At 37.2% G+C, this 17,610-nt stretch overlaps 2 protein-coding genes across 2 annotated transcripts; both read right to left on the reverse strand.

Annotated features, from left to right (window-relative positions):
- Positions 1-725: 725 nt before the first annotated feature.
- On the reverse strand, positions 726-13,658 carry LOC137732833 (uncharacterized). Its single transcript, XM_068472093.1, has 5 exons — positions 13,523-13,658; positions 3,341-3,466; positions 2,832-2,938; positions 1,765-2,188; positions 726-1,099 (listed from the first exon to the last, which is right to left on the reverse strand). Exons 1-5 carry the CDS (start codon positions 13,656-13,658, stop codon positions 726-728), a joined length of 1,167 nt encoding a protein of 388 aa, XP_068328194.1.
- A 707-nt stretch (positions 13,659-14,365) lies between these two features.
- LOC137732835 (uncharacterized) lies at positions 14,366-15,295 on the reverse strand. Its single transcript, XM_068472094.1, has one exon. The coding sequence runs from the start codon at positions 15,293-15,295 to the stop codon at positions 14,366-14,368; it is 930 nt and encodes a 309-aa protein (XP_068328195.1).
- Between the last annotated feature and the right edge of the window lie 2,315 nt (positions 15,296-17,610).

Raw genomic sequence — 17,610 nt, forward strand, 5'->3', positions numbered from 1 at the left:
GGTTGCGATGCATATTCATCCAATTCAATGATTCTAGGGGAATCTGAAGGTTAATGTAAGCGGACCTAATTAACTTGGAGTGTCAAGGTTCATAACTTATTGAATTGATAATTGGAAATTGATTTACGTTACATATATTTCATGTGTGGAGAAGAACCCCTTAGCTATTCCATCATCCATTGATTCATCACAAATTTCTCTTACAATCTGTTTTATTTAAAATCTGCCCATTTAATTTAATTTCATCCAAACACAATCCCCCCATATTTTGTTAAGTCTTAGTCATTATAATCTGTCTTATTTTGTGTTTTTAAGTATTTGGAGTCACAAACACTTTCAAATTCGTCCAAATCAAGTTTTAGTTTCTGTTTGAGTCAATTTGATTGTTTTAGGCAGTTTTGAGTGTTTCAAATCTGTTTTGAGTCATAGTAGTCTAGTTAGAGTCTTTAAGTTTAGCTTTTTTGTTTTTAAGTCAATTTATATTAGATTAGCACCCCTAGTTAATCCCCGGTTAGAACGATCCCTACTTACATCATTACTACAATTGTCACAAATAGGGTTTAATTTGTGTGTCACATTCGTAACGCATCAGCCTTCTCCACAGAATGATTCCTCCACAAAACTTTCACCAAATTCACTGTCTTGTTCATCAGAACCTTTTCTTTCCAATCTAGAATCGTCACTGGTTCCTCATCATAAGTCAAATCCGGATTAATTTCCAAGGGTTAAGGAGGTATCACATGAGATGGATCTGCAACATAATGTCGAAGCATAGACACGTGAAAAACGTTATGTATTTTAGCTAGCTCAGGAGGCAACTCCAGCCTGTAAGCCACCTCACCAACCCGTTCGGTGATCATGTACGATCCGATATACCTGGGACTCAGCTTACCTTTTTTTCTAGACCGTACCACGCATCTCCACGGTGAAAGCTTCAGAAACACCCAATCGCCAACCTCATACACTCTGTCAGTAGCATGCCGATCTGCTAAACTCTTTTGCCGATCCTGGGCCGCCTTCAGGTTAGACTTGATTAACTGAACATTTTGAGTAGTCTCTTCCACAATCTCTGGGCCCACCAAAACTCTTTCTCCGACCTCTGACCAACACAAGGGTGTGCGGCAAGATCTACCATACAATGCCTCGAATGTTGCCATGCCGATACTCGAATGAAAGCTGTTGTTGTAGGCAAATTCCATTAAATCCAACCGCTTGTGCCAAGCATCACCAAATTGTAACACCGAAGATCGCAACATATCCTTCAATGTCTAAATGGTTCTCTCTGACTGTCTGTCCGTCCGAGGATGATACGCCGTACCATAAAGTAGTCTCGTACCCAACGCTTCTTGAAACGCTACCCAAAATTTAGATGTAAATCTTGGGTCACGATCCGAGACAATACTCATAGGGACACCATGGTACTTCACGATCTTCGAGATGAACGACTCAGCTAATCAGCCCAAAGAATACTTCTCCCTCACTGGAATGAAATGTGCTGACTTAGTAAGCCAATCAACAATCACCCAAATGCCATCAAAACCATTATGTGTACGCGGAAGCTTGTACACAAAATCCATAGTAATGTTTTCCCATTTCCACTATGGAACGAGAAGTGGCTGCAACAACCCGGCTTCTTCCTTTCCGCTTTAACTTGTTGACAAACAGCACACCTACTCACATACTCAACTATCTCCTTCTTCATACCCAGCCAATAATAAAATGGTCGAATGGTATGATACATTTTAGTAGCTCTTGGATGCATACCATAAGCCGAGATATGTGCTTCATCGAGAATTGCTTTCTTTAAATCCAAATTATTAGGCACAAACATCCTACCCTCCTGCATCAACATGCCATCCGATTCGCGAACTTTGAGGTCTCTCCTCCTCCCTTGATCTCGAGCTTGGATTATTTCTTGAGTTTCCTCATCAGCTACCTGAGCTTCAAGCACCGGATCTACTAAAATTGGCCTAACTTGAAAATTAGCAAGTAAGGCCACCTCTCGATCTTCTGCCTTTAGCCTCACTCCCGTGGATCTTAAGTCTGCCAGAAGAGGAACGCGACTAGCGTACAACGTATTGATACAGCTATGAGACTTCCTGCTAAGTGCATCAGGTACCACATTTGCCGGACCAGGATGATAATCAATCGTGCAGTCATAATCACTAAGCAGTTCTAACCACCTCCGCTAACGAAGATTAAGATCCCTCTGCGTAAAAAGATACTAAAGACTCTTATGATCTGTAAAGATCTTACATTTCTCTCCATAAAGGTAATGTCTCCACAACTTCAATGCAAAAAATAATGGCGGCTAACTCCAAATCATGTGTAGGGTAATTCAACTCATGAGGTTTCAATTGTCATGAAGCATAGGCAATTACCCTACCATGCTACATCAACACACATCCCAGACCATTCAAAGAAGCATCACTATAGACCTCGAAATCACCACTATCGTCCGGGAGTGCCAAAATAGGTGCATGAGTGAGACAATACTTCAACTACTGCAAACTCTGCTCACATTTATCATCTCACTCAAATTTAACATCTTTCCTCGTTAACCTCGTCAATGGTAAAGCAATCACAGAAAAATCCTTAACAAACCATCGATAATACCCTGCTAACCCAAGGAAACTCCTCACCTCAGTGACGGTTCGCGGTTGCTCCCACTTCTCCACAGCTGCCACCTTTTGAGGATCCACCAAGATACCCTGAGCTGAAATGACGTGCCCCAAAAATGCAACTTGGTCTAACCAAAACTGGCACTTGCTAAACTTAGCATACAATTGGTGTTCCCTCAACCTTTTCAACACCAAAGTAAGATGTCAAACATGTTCTGATTCAGATTTAGAGTACACCAGAATGTCGTCGATGAAAACAATAACAAACCTATCCAAATATGGCTGGAATACTCGGTTCATCAAATCCATAAAAGCAGCTGGTGCATTCGTCAATCCAAATGGCATAACCAAAAACTCGTAATGACCATAACGAGTCCTGAAAGCTGTCTTAGGAACATCATCCCTACTAATCTTTAGCTGATAATATCCAGACCTCAAGTCAATCTTGGAGAATACACAAGCACCTCGAAGCTAATCAAATAAATCATCAATATGTGGCAACGGATAACGGTTCTTAATCGTTACCTCATTCAATTGCCAGTAATCAATACATAGCCTCAAAGTTCCGTCTTTCTTTCTCACAAACTACACTGGAGCTCCCCAAGGTGAAGTACTAGGCTGAATAAAACCCTTATCCACTAATTCCTGCAATTGAACTTTCAATTCCCTCAACTCAGCAGGAGCCATACGATAGGGAGTCAAAGAAATAGGATTAGTACCTGGAAGCAAATCAATGGTGAACTCCATGTCTCGATCTAGCGGCAAACCAGGTAAATCCTTAGGGAAAACATCAGGAAAATGTCTGGCTACCCTTACATCCTCCACATTACTAGGAACAGCATCATCTAACACCACATGAGCTAAGTACCCCTAGCATCCTTTAGATAACAACCTTTTCGCTCGCACAGCAGAAATAACGCCATGTCTCACCCCACTCTGCTCGCCCACAAAAGTAACCACAGGTAATCTAGGACGATGGAAAGTAACTATTTTCCCGTAACAATCACTATTGGCACGATTGAAATGCAACCAATCCGTGCCCAGAATCACATCAAAGTCAACAATATCCAACGGGACAAGATCAGCTGGCATAATAACATCCTCCACCATCACTGGACATCCTGGGTACACACAATCTACAATACATCTCTCCCCTCTAGGCATAGCAAACTCTAAATCATACCCTAGAGGTGTAGGGTGAGGTTGTGTCACTTAAGCAAATGTATAAGAAGTCACAATGGACCTATGTTTTATATGAATTGATTTCCTCCAGTTTTTGTTTCTTGAATTGTGAATGCAATTTACGTAATTGATTTATTAAGAACTTGTTCTTGTGTGTTGATTAATGATGCATACTTAGTTTTCATGCATGAATTTGATGCTAGAGTATAAGGGAATTTCACCTAATCATTATGAACTTATATTCACAAGTAGTAAAAGTCACTAGTCATGATTGTGTTAAGTAAATTCTAGGCAAGAGTATCATGCAGTTCATAGTTACGAATGTCTTGTCAATGCTTATGATTTTTACAAAGCTTAATGATCTTTGATTGTATCTCTATTATGTTGTTCATGTAGGGAACTTGATAAGAATAATTTGGTTGTCGATGCGTATTCCATCCAATTCAATGACACTAGGAAAATCTGAAAGTTAATTTGTGCTTCTCACAATTAATTTGGGGTATTGTCATTCATGGTTTAAAGGGATAATAACTGGAAATCAATTTGTGTTTCACATGTGCATGCGTGGAGAAGGACCCTCTAACTAGCCTTTACCCATTCAATTCAACCAATTTAGTGTCTAATCTGTTTAGTTTTGCAATCTGCCTAGTTTAATTAATTTCGTCAAAATCAATCCCCTTTAATATTTTGTGTCTTAACTTAGTTAGAATCTGTTTAAGTTTAGTTCTATTAGTGTTTAGAGTCAAGTAAAGGTCAAAATTCGTCCAAATAACCCATTAGTTCTTATTTGTGTTAGTTTTGTTCAATTCGTCATAATCTGTCCATATTGAGTCTTTTGAGTCTTTTTAGTTCAATTTTCGTCCAAATCACTTTCTATGACCTGTTTTGAGTTAATTTAACTTAGTTTGTGGGTTTTGAGTTCATTTAGCTTGTTTTGAGTCATTAGATTCTAGTTTTCTGTTTTTAAGCCTAGTCTTATGTTTTTGAGTTAGTTTTGAGTAGATTAGCATCCCTAGTTAATGCCCGGTTTAGAACGATCCCTACTTGCATATATACTACAATTGTCACAAATAGGGTTTAATTTGTGTGTCAAGTTAATTTTCACATCAAATTTGCATAAAATAAGGACATATGGAACAATAAACTTGTCTAATAGTCGGTGCCAATAGATGTGCACATATCAGTGAAATAATATCCCTGAACACAACCAGTTGTTTGAAGTCCCAAAATTCAGCAACACTAAATTATTTTGTAAATTCACTAAAAACTCAATTCTTGTTAGGTTGTCATGAAAGTTTTCAAGTATGAACTAGACACATATGGCTTGTAACATCCCACATCGCCCAGGGGAGTGAATTATGTAAGCCTTATATGTATATTCCCATCTCTACCTAGCACGAGGCCTTTTGGGAACTCACTGGCTTCGGATTCCATTGGAACTCTGAAATTAAGCAAGTTCGAGAGAGAGCATTCCCAGGATGGGTGACCTACTGGGAAGATCTCGTGTGAGTTCCCAAAAACAAAACCGTGAGAGTATGGTCAGGGCCCAAAGCGGACAATATCATGCTACGGTGGAGTTGAGCCAGGGATGTGGTGGGGGCCTGGGTTGGGATGTGACATGACTACTACTCCGCAAAATTTCATGATTTATAAAATTTTATAAGTGAGCTAAAAATGAATTTGAAAAGAGAGGTGCTGCAGAAACTGCAGAAAATGTTCAGTACAGACCTGAGATTACAAATTCACCAAATATTCATTGTTCATCCGATAATGCATGAAAATTTTCAGACATAAAGTAAACATACAAAGCTGTTAATTCCCAAAATTTTCATAATTTTTGAGATTTTACAAGTATACTAAAAGAAAATTAGAAATGGGATGTGCTGCAGAAAAATTCTCCAGTACATACCCAAGACTAAATAATTCACCAAAAATTTAATTTTTCTCCAATGTGCATGAAAACTTCCAGAAATGAATTAGACATATAAATTTACTGTCACGCAAAATTCCATAATTTTTGCAATCTTAAAAGTGGGCTAAAAATAAAATCGAAATGGAATGTGTTGCAGAAACTGCGTAAATTCTGCACTACAATCCCAAGATTAAAAATTCACCAATAAGTCATTTTCAAACCAATGCGCGTGAAAATTTCCAAACCTAAAATAAAATCCTCAGTATATCATACTAAAGTTCATGAATTTATGAGTTACATAGATATATCAAAATACTATCACAAATAGACTATGCTGCAAAATTCCAGCAACACAGTGTAACACTTAAACTTTTATCATAAATCCATTTCTTGTCCGAAAGACATGAAAATTTTTCCATGTATAGAATTCATTATATAACATAACATGACTTCATTTCATCAAATTTGGGGTTAAGAAAATTTATCAAATTGAAATTTACAAATGTCACATCCCCGCCCGGGGTGGATCACTTCCCGGGCCCGCCTCCACCACCGTAGCACGATATTGTCCGCTTTGGGCTTACCATTCCCTCGCGGTTTTGTTTTTGGGAACTCACGAGCAACTTCCCAGTGGGTCACCCATCATGGGATTGCTCTAGCCCCCTTTTCGCTTAACTTCGGAGTTCCTACGGAACCCGAAGCCAGTGAGCTCCCAAAAGGCCTCGTGCTAGGTCGGGATGGGAATATACATATAAGAATCACTTCCCTGGGCGATGTGGGATGTCACAATCCACCCCCCTTAGGGGCCCAACGTCCTCGTCGACACACCACGGCCAGGGTTAGGCTCTGATACCAAATTGTCACATCCCGGCCCGGGGCGGATCACTTCCCGGGCCCGCCTCCACCACCGTAGCACGATATTGTCCGCTTTGGGCTTACCATTCCCTCACGGTTTTGTTTTTGGGAACTCACGAGCAACTTCCCAGTGGGTCACCCATCATGGGATTGCTCTAGCCCCCTTTTCGCTTAACTTCGGAGTTCCTACGGAACCCGAATCCAGTGAGCTCCCAAAAGGCCTCGTGCTAGGTAGGGATGGGAATATACATATAAGGATCACTTCCCTGGACGATGTGGGATGTCACAACAAAACGTTCTAATCAGGTCACAATAAAATGAGATAAATATGCATTGATGAGAATTTGGCTAAACAATGACCATTCACTATATATTTGCTACACCAACTGCAAATAGGTAATAAAAATTTCATTCTTTTGGTGATTACAACAAGCAAGGCATCCCTTTTCACCATAAAAGAAAAGGATTTAGTCATTTAGACAACTTCTCTTAAAGTCTACATCAGTGAAATATCCAAATTTGTTAACCATATCAAATTTCAATGCAAAAATCACACTACTATCCTTTTAATTCATTAAGCCAATGTAGTTAAAATATAAGTTAATGTAGTTAAAAAATCTCAACACTACCACTGCAATTCTTCTCTTCAATACAAGGATAATATACTCATGAATAATAATAAAATAACAGTGAGCAGAAGCATGAAAATCCCAAAAACACATAACGATGAGATTATTTTATAATGATAACGACCAAAATTTTAAACTTGACCAATGGCACCGTGAGCAATGACTGAATGACTTCTTGCCGGTGACCAATGTGTAAGAGAAAAACTTGAAACACCATGTGCTAGGGGAAGAAAAGCCTGATGTACCTCTTCCTTTTCTTTTTTTCTTTTTTTTGTTTAAATCGTGCATAGTTATTATTATTTTAAATGGGATTCCAAAACAAGGAACCCTAAACATTGACCAGCAGCAAGAGCAATGCCATCCAAGTCAATCTTGATATTATTCATATTAAAATAATTATATCAACCTATTTAGATGCAAATTGTGACAAGCCTCCAAACTCCAGAAATTATATACACACATAAAATTAATTAAGGTCACAACAAGTAAGAAGAAATTATCAAATCAACCAGACGAAGATCTAATTCAATGCAAAATTGTATATATATATAACTTTCATCAAATAAATATAGCTATAAAGAAAGCAATCAGATTTGCTTCTTAATTAATATCACGACATGGCTAAGAAAACTTATCTTTATGTCTTCTCCATGAAAGCAAAACAAAACCACTTTTGGGTGACACTTTTTCTTGGTGGAAGTGTCTGATGTCATAATCCCTTCTCACTACCTTGTTCTTGGTTGGTCTTTCTTGGTGTTTGCCTCCAGGTAGGATCTCTTGTCCTTGTTTGGCTTCTTTGCCCTGGAATGTGTATTCCTAGTTTTCCCAATAAACAAAAAAAAAAAAAAAAAAAAAAAAACCAAAACCAAACCACTTTTGATAATTACATGAGAGTCCCAAATAAGAATTCATCGATACTAATTGGCAGTAGCAATATGCAACCACTTTTGATAATTACATGAGAGTTCCAAATAAGAATTCATCGATACTAATTGGCAGTAGCAATATGCATCGCTACCTAGACCGGTACTGATATTATAATTAATAGTCATACCAATGGATGCAAATATATTACGTCTCTTTACTCATAATAAGGTTGAAAGGAATTATGAAATTAACAAGGAAGGAACCCAATGGAGAAGTGTATATGTATCCTTAGTCGCATATATGTTTTCACAACACTAAGACTCATTAGGTAAAACCCCAGCACGATAAAGTAACAGACGTGTTTGATCATTTATGAAATTATAATCAAACATCTTACCTTTAATCCGAACCTTAAGCTTGTTGTGTGGTTCTAATACATCATGCAAGACATATTCTGAAATCACAACAACAAGACATTAGGATCACGAATGCGATAATCAAATCAACATGAAAAAGGAAATAAACTTATTTGTAGAAGAGGAAGACATGGTGCTAGGGTTTGAAGGAAGGGTCTTCTCCACCCCAACAGTTGTAAGCCCTTTTACTAGTGAATAGGGTTTAGCACGAAACAAGGATAATTACTGTAAATGCAGGGACCTCCTAATATACTGATAATTTTCCCTAGGGTTTATCACGAAACAGATAATTACTGTGAGTGCAGGGACTTCCTAATATACTGTAATCCGGCCTATTAATTGATTACATGAGATATTCCATATAATTTAGGGTATCATAATAGTCCTAAATGGTAACGAATTCTTAGTCAACTATTTAAGGTTTCCATAATTAATTGCACCAAATAAGGACTCCTAAACCTAACCAAATAAGGTTTTATAATTTTCTTAACTATTAACTCGAATTGACCAAGTTACTTGTATATCAAGAAACAGTGAGCATATGTTATTTGACACTCACAAGTTACAGGAGTGTCATCTAAGGCCTCGTTTGGCAACTCGAACAATACTAACTATTTCAAACGGATAGAATAATTTATCATCAGATAGTACTGACTAAATTAGTCGAGCGTTTGGTGCAATATCATATTGTTCATACTGTGTTTGGTATTGTACCGGATACGAGAACTTCGAAATACTATTTCTTTTAAAGAAAAGGTTAATGGAAAAGAAAATGGGGGGAAAACAAATTTTTGACTGGTATTAGCAAACTTTTCTTCTAATTTCCCAAAAAATCAGATATCATATGATGCAGAAAGTGATGCATGTTGAATACAAGTTCGACGTCGGGAACTAAAGAAAAATATAAGACAATATGTAAGTGTATGATTCTACTCTTACTATTATCGTGGTATTTTCTGATTAAATCTAACTTGTAGCAATAGGTGGTTAAGTTGAGACAATATTGGTGTGACTAAAAGTGAGGTAGTGGCACGTCTCTCTGAATATCTGAAAATTTGTACATGCCACGTCAATTATTAAATTTATATCATAAAATAATGATTGTATGCATCACTTGTTAAAGATGACACATTAATATTATGTGATATAAATATATAAGTAGTCTTCTTAGTTTACTTTTTATTTTTGTCTGTGAGGTTTGGCATTAAAAATTTATCCAATCTTACATGAACTTATACAAAGTTAAGTTACGTGCTCTCCATATTATTAAGTGATTATAGTAAAGTCCCCACTTCTTTCGTTATCAACTGAAAGAAATTGAGAGGGTTACAAAAATAATAAGAGATAGGGAAGGAGAGCGCCGACAAAAGTATAGGTATGAAGAAACTTTTAGAGATATATAATTAACCCAAAAATCAGGAGATAAGGAAGGAGGTACTCTAATTGGCGCCGACAAATCAAATTAAAATTTGGTCATGAAACACCACATGAAATGGGGGATGGGAAAGGGTGAAGCTTCAGCTAAGTTGTTGTCTTGTGGGTGGGATCAATTATCAAACCCACTCTGCCGCCACCTGTATTCCTAGCAATAGCAATAGCGAAGGATTGGTGGAATTATTTGACAATCTACAATATCCATAATATCCAATATGCTTCCACTTGGCACATTGGAATGAGGATGCCAACCAACCAACGAATGTATTCAATAATTCGTCTAGCTCTCCATGCATTGTTCTGAATTGCATCAATAACAAGCTTAGAATCTCCCTCTACGCTTATTTTCGGGGGAATCTTTCTGCTTTGCAAATCGACATGGTCTTTTCTCCCAGATTCCTAGCTCCAGTGATAACAGGACCACCATTTTCGCCTCAAATCACAAACCCAGCCCCTGTGTTACTTCCCACTACAGATCATTGGTTGTCCATGACCCCAATAACTTCAAAAACCCAATGTTATATTGTATTTGACCCCTATAAACAGCTTAAGCATACTAAATTACAACCTCCTCCGTCTACTTCTATTTTCTTTTATCATATTTATCTTTCTTTTCTCTCTCCTTATATGAAATATTTTAGTTGAAAAGTCTTGGTAGCCTTCAACATTACTCCATAGTATTCTGCATCCACTCTCGACAAGCCTCTACAAATAATAGTAGCTGTCGACATATGTTGGCTAAACTTTTTGCATATGTTGACAGCAATTGTAAGGTGCCTATTGGGCACTCGACGAAATGGTCAATGAAGTTTTTTTATTGATATTATGACCCTATTATTTAAAAATCATGGTTATGCCATTGCCATAGATCCATCGAAGTTGATCTTCACAAAAGTAGCCTCTTGATTACCTCTTGGACCAGATCAGACTTCCTCTTCTTACCAGATCCACAACAGCTAAAGAACGAACTTAAGCCGGGAGGGGCTGCACATTTCTAAAAATCAAGTTATTCCATATTTGCTAACATATCAATCAAGCTTTACTAAGCTTTGATAGTTTAGTAGTTTCAGAATTTGAAAGAGAATTAATCTAACCAGTCAAGAAAGTTACTGTTGGCATTCAAGCCCCGTTTGGTGGGATGGATAGGATAGATTGTGATCAATTAAAATGGAATTGAGTCCAGTCTGTTGTTTGTTGTGTCAAAATGTGAGATAGACATGACCGGACATGATGGGTTGTGAATCCACAATAAAGTGGATTGTCTAACATATCCCTATACATGAGTTACAAGTCCTGTCTTACAAGTCATTACCAATCCAATTTTATCACTAAGGTCCAATCCCATCTAGCCACCAAACGGACCCTCAAAGAATTAGGAGGGTTAAGGTCAAGTAGTAACCTTCACAACTCCCTAACGTAACTGCACGTATTGAAGATATGATCTTGATCTTCTTCAGTTGCACCACAAAGAGCACACCTACTAAGTCACAGACAAATCTTTTCAATCTCTTCCTTGTTTGTATTTTCTCTTTAATCAATAACCAACTAAATAACTTAATCTTTTGTTGAACGATTAAGCTCCATATTTTATTCTGACCCGGTGTATATGAAATTTGTTGAAATATAGGATTTGAATAATATAATGTATTCAAATTGAATTAAAAGTGGAAGCAAGATAGCATGAACTCAAAATAAAATCATTCTCCGATGACTTTCAAGGCCTAACAGTTCATGAACCAAAAAAAAAAAAAAACAAACTAGATAGAGGGAAAAATGTATTTTTAAAGACCATCTTTGTTCTCACAAGCACACTATTACTTAACAGAAATGGAAAAATGAATGAATCGGAAAGCTTAAAAATAGGAGAAGTAAGGAAAGTGAATCAAAACAATTAGTGTCCCCTTGTCGACCCGATTCCTTAGTCTTTTAATATTTGATTACGGATATTAATGAAAAACTTGCACTTTTTTTTTATTCTTCACGTTTAAGTAAACGCATGAGAGAATTAAGTAGTGAAATGACTCCCTTACCCATATTTTAGTAAACCTAAGGAACTCAAAATAATTCCAGTTCTCATTCCTTGTAAGTAAAAATTCCCAAAGTTTACGCCCAATACTGGTCTTCAATCCTTGCTCCTTTGCTCTTTTGTTGGTTTGAAATGGAATCTCCAAGTCCCAAAGAAATGAGACCTCTACATGTCCACACCAAGGTAGAGGCGTAAAGGCGGTGATGAATGACCTAAGGAGGCATTTGGTGCTAGAAAAATTTCTCGTAGAGCAGCTCCAGCGTGTCTTTTGGCCCTGTGAACAGGCTGCTCCAACAACCCAATTGCCTGCCAAAGTGGTTTCAGCCTATTTGGGCTGATGGGCTGAGGGGGAGCCCGAGGGAGAGCTCAAGTGCAAACCCAAGGGCCAAGTACCTGAGGGGAGAGTGATGCAAGGCTGACGTCAATGACGTCAGCCACGTTCTAAAAAAATTTGCATAAGGTGCATGGCTAACAAGCATATGTGGGGGCGTGTCTTTGACATATTTTCAGACGTTAGGACCTGCATGTCAGCCCCACTCTTAGTCACCTATGAATCTCGATGATTGATTTCCAGATCAACGATCCATGTTTTTAGGCTTTAAAAATAAATAATAAAAAAAAAGAAAAAATGGAAAATACTAGAAATGTTATGGTGGGCGATGTGTCACATTCTAGACTGTTGGATTTTAATTTTTTTTTTTTTTTTTGTAATCCAACGGTCCAAATTAATTAAGTTAATAATTTTTTTTTAAATATTTAAGATCCGAAAAATTTTAAAAAAATTTTAAAAAAATTTAAAAAAAATTATATATTTGTTTTTCTATAAATACCTTATCATTTTCTCCCACTTTACACCACATTTCAATATTTTCAACGATTCTAAATAGTTAAGGACATGTCGTGCGATGGCATTGGTTAAAAATCTTATCGTAATTTATCTACAAAAATTTAACTTTCAGATAATGACACGTGATGTAACGAGATTGGTTAAAAATCCTATTCGAAATTTAAAATTATTTATTACTTTTTTATAAAATAAAAAATACTAATATTTTATTGTCTATTGTCATGGCTATTCAGTTAAAGATAGAGATGCAAAAAGCAATTATTGTTCATTAAAGATAATTACTATTCATTTAATGGGATTCAATGACCTATTGCCATGGGAAACCTTTACACACTGAAACTGCTCTTAGATGGCCAGTCTCCTAGAGAAAAAAAAGAGAGGAAGGTTTGTCCTCTGGGTCCAATGAGCCGAAGCCCAGTGAGCTATGAAACCTAAAACTAATTTAAAGCCTTTTTAAAACTTGTCATGTAATTCTTTAACCTTTTAATTAGTCATAAGCCTAAACAATTAAGGACCGTTTATAACTGTTTTATTTTTTGTTTCACTTTCTTTTTAAACTGAAAGCCAAAAACTCATTTGGTAACTACTTACGGATTACAATTTTTGTTTAAACAAATAAAATTGAAAATAAAAAACTTAACCGTTTGATAATCATTTGTTTTTCAGTTTTCACAAAAATGAGAGACCTAAAAACTTATTTAGTAACTATTTCTTTTAGTTTTCAAAATGAAACCTTTAACCTCTTCCCCAATTTCAGAGCCCTTCAGAATCCACCCCTGCTTGCCGGAACCCGTGGGACACTCGGCGCTGCCGTCTGAAATGCTAGAGTTCTCCCAAGAGGAAGGCTCAGTACTAGTAATACTCTCCATTATTATGGGGCACCATGATGCACTTTCTCTATATTCTTCATATCAATTAAAGGGTTTACTGTGTTTTGGTATTGATATTTCCTAAAGTGGAGAATACTTGCAAAAGTGAAGTGATCACTCACCCTATTCTTCTTTGTCGAATACGTTAATCGATACTTAATTAATAATTCAATTATCAACAATATTATTTGGTTTAAAAATTTGGTCTCTTTAGCATAAACCAATTTTTAAATAAAATTTGCAAACTAAATGATGTGCCACCAATAGGAAATAAATACATTAATCAACACTTAAGAAATAATTCAATCATTAACAACCACATCGCTTGATTTACAAAATGTAGTTTAAAAAGCATTACCCATTAATTAAACCAATAGACAATATTATAAGAGGTAAGCATGACTTGTCTTCTCTGCAAGTTTAACTTATTGCTTGTCATTACCACCAAACTTTTTTGTGTCATTCGAAACAGACAGTACTTCATAATTCATTCACTAATGTAATCTCCCTCTCTCTCTCTCTCTCTCTCTCTCTCTCTCTCTCTCTCTCTCTCTAGATTTCTCTGTACATTAATTGGTTTGATGAAGAACTTCTTTTATTTTCGAGACATCACTCATCACAAGATTAACAATAGCATGCAACAGGAGCAACTTGTTACAAATAGTACATCTGCATGTATAAATTATCATGACCTGCACCTTGCTGCCTTAATTCGAAACTTCTCCTTCATTATTATTAAATGGAGATCCGGTGCTAAATGTCGGAGGAACCATTACTGAAGAGGAAACCTTGAACCTCTTACTCCTTGAACCCTCCTCACTATCATCACCAAGGCTAATCCGACCTATCTGATTATCTGGACTATCCATCCACCCCATAATTTGGTCCATGATACTCCCTTCCCCAATTTCAGATCCTTCAGAATCCACCCCTACTTGCTGGAATCCGTGGGCCCACTCGGCGCTGCAGTCTGAAATACTAGAGTTCTCCCAAGAGGAAGGCTCAGTACTAGTACTAGTCTTTCCATTATTATGGGGCACTATTATGCTAGGCTGCACCACTTTCTCTATATTCCTCATATCAGTTAAGGGGTTTACTGTGTTTTGGTATTGGTATTTTCTAAAGTGGAAAATACTTGCAAAAGTGAAGTGATCACTCACCCTACTTTTTGAGGACTTGTTATGATCACTACTCCTAGCCATGATACTTTGGAGGTTCTTGCTTAACTTGGCCTTCAAGGAAGAGAAGCTAAGCCCTGCACCAGCATGGCGACCATCAGACCCCGACACAAAGCCCCCATTGGAAGCACAAGAAACCAATGGGCATGAGTTAGGGTTTGTGGCAGGCCCGGGGGGTGCAAAGTTTGTGCGAGCGTTTTCGCCACGCAGCGCTCTAGCAGCTTCATCATAAGCTCTTGCTGCTTCTTCAGGTGTGTCATAAGTGCCTAGCCATAGCCTCACACGTTGGGATGAGTCCTTGATCTCTGCTACCCATCTTCCAGATGGCCTTTGCCTAACCCCAACAAACCTCCGGAGTGCAGTTTTAGTGTTTGATGGTGATTTCGCCAGCATGTTTTTGTGATTGGTGGTGGTGCTTGTGGCAATAGTGGTTTTTGTGAGTACTTCAGGTTCTGCCATTCACAATACGATTATTATATCTAGGGTTTCTAGCTTGGAGCTAGGGTGGTACTTGAGCTTTGTTTAAGGGCTTTTTTTTTTCCTTGCTGAACATGTGAAAAACACATGGAGTTGAATTGTAATCATTTGGCCCTATATATAAGGTTGCTCCAAGAATTGATGATTATTATTTTACAATATAAATATATACCCATCTTTATTAAATGTTTATCTTGGCCTTCATCTCCTACACAATATTTTATTCTTAACCGTGTGCATGATTTACCTCAAAGTTGGCTTAGCTTGGCTTAAGAAGTGTGACATCGGCTAGCTAGCTGATAAGCACTCCATCAATCTTAACCCTAGCCTTAATGATGAATACAAATTTGTGTTGCTTTTGACGAGTCTCGATTTTCCATTTGTGTTTATGCATAAAACTGTTTTAATCGTACATTGTAATTATAGAATATTGTCCTAAATCATGTTATCATAAAGATGTGGTATATCGAATTTACATGTTAAAATAGAGCGTGATTTTAGATATTATAAGAGTATTGCGCACTTATTTGAGTGATCTTCATATATACATCAAAATTCATAACATGTGATGTACTAGATATATTGTATAATTTTGTGGTATGTATAAGAAATTATTGATGCAATAGAACATCTTTATTGCTACGTCTAAATGAAAATGGGGTATTTGACAATATCTTACCAGAGTTGCTAGATTTTCTTGGACTTTTGCACATGTTATTACAACTTTACAACTTGATGTAGGGGAACCCCCGTTTGGCTCCTAAAAAAATTATTTGGATTCCCATTTCTCTATCCGGAGGTGCAAAGAAGAGCTAAAACCAATTACTTAGCACGTACGCCAAATGTAGTTATCGCATTGGAGATGCAGTATGAGTTATCAATTAGCCAACAATAATCTTTGAGAATCTAGCTTAATCAGAGCTGAGCAGAGCTTGCTCGACTCTGAAAAATCAAATAATACGTAGAGTATCGGACAGAAGAAAAGGCGGTCCGAGCTTGTCAGTTTGCAAATGAAGAACGGATATGGGACGTCGAATTGGAATTTTATAAACCCGGCTGCTCAATCAGTTTAAAAGCTTTATATATATTGGATGATTAGTGATGACGCAAAGGGTAACCCTCGGATTTTAGTTTTTGGAGACTTGATCTGACAATGATTGTGGGCTCCACGATTTCCAAACTTTGTCCTTTCTACTGTTTATATTTTCCTGGCTAAAATGCCCTTCGTATTTGACATATTTATCCCTTTGCTTTGGGACCATTAACGATTTGTTTTGCAGTGATTAGTGGGTTAATTAAACTTAATTCTTGTCTTAATCATGAATTCCGTGGCCCTTGGATAGTTGGGATTACGACTATACTCGCTTAAGTGCGGCCAAAGATTCCTATTATCTCATTCCTCATTAGAGTGAAGTTGTGAACTTGTCTACCAGCTTACCAAATTCCATCTTTTTATTCTCTTCTTTTCCGAAGCAACATGCAAGAATGGCACGTGGCACACGCCAAATTGGCCAAAGAATCCAGGGCATGAAGATGGTTTTGATTGGGAGGCTTAGATTGTGGTAGGTATGAAGGCCTTTGACTGTGTTTAACCGAACATGTTTCCTTTTAGATTAACTGGGCTGGAAGGCTAAGGAGCATTAGAGTACTAATTAAAGAGCTAATTATTGGTTGTCTGTTAATTAATGTTGTGTAGCAGATTGCATCATTCACAATTTTGCATGTCGATGTTATCAATACAAGACTTGGTCACTCTCTGGACTGTAAGCAATGGAGTTTAGTTAATCTTCAACTTGACTGCTCTTGCTTCAAACTCTGTGCGTACTACACAACAATTTTCATTGTATTTGAGAAAATGACAACCACACCATTGAAAAATTTAGCTGCTAACTGAAGTTACCAAGGGGATAAAGACATGCATGTACGTAATGGCATCAGGATGAGTACTGGTGAGCGTAATGTATATGATAGTAGTAATATCGAACAAACACTGCATGCATGAGAATTTTGCAAGGGCCTTGTAGTTCAGGTAGTGAAGTGGCGGTTCAGAACATTTATTCAGCATGTGATGATATCTTGTGTTCAATCCTTTTTCTTTTAATATCGCTTCTTCAAACAGTAATAGGTCAGTAATAATTAGAACAATTATACCGTTTTTGCTAGCTAGTTAACTATGGGTCTGTTTGATAACCATTTGGTTTTTTGTTTTTAGTTTCATTTTTGTAACCCCACAAGCATGAGATGGTTCTCTCTCGCGATGAGGGAGAGGGCCTTAACCCTTAGGGTAGGTCTTTCTC

Source organism: Pyrus communis, chromosome 4 (assembly GCF_963583255.1).
Source record: "Pyrus communis chromosome 4, drPyrComm1.1, whole genome shotgun sequence".
Lineage (NCBI taxonomy): Eukaryota > Viridiplantae > Streptophyta > Magnoliopsida > Rosales > Rosaceae > Pyrus > Pyrus communis.

Excerpts from the sequence above, each read along its gene's own strand:
- LOC137732833 (XM_068472093.1), bottom strand. The coding sequence starts at position 13,658 with ATGGAGAGTATTACTAGTACTGAGCCTTCCTCTTGGGAGAACTCTAGC. Across the intron at positions 2,939-3,340 it reads CACCATTGATTTGCTTCCAG|CTGCTTTTATGGATTTGATG; the intron begins GTACTAATCCTA and ends CGAATGCACCAG. Across the intron at positions 1,100-1,764 it reads AGCACATATCTCGGCTTATG|AGGTCGGAGAAAGAGTTTTG; the intron begins GTATGCATCCAA and ends TGTGTTGGTCAG.
- LOC137732835 (XM_068472094.1), bottom strand. The coding sequence starts at position 15,295 with ATGGCAGAACCTGAAGTACTCACAAAAACCACTATTGCCACAAGCACC.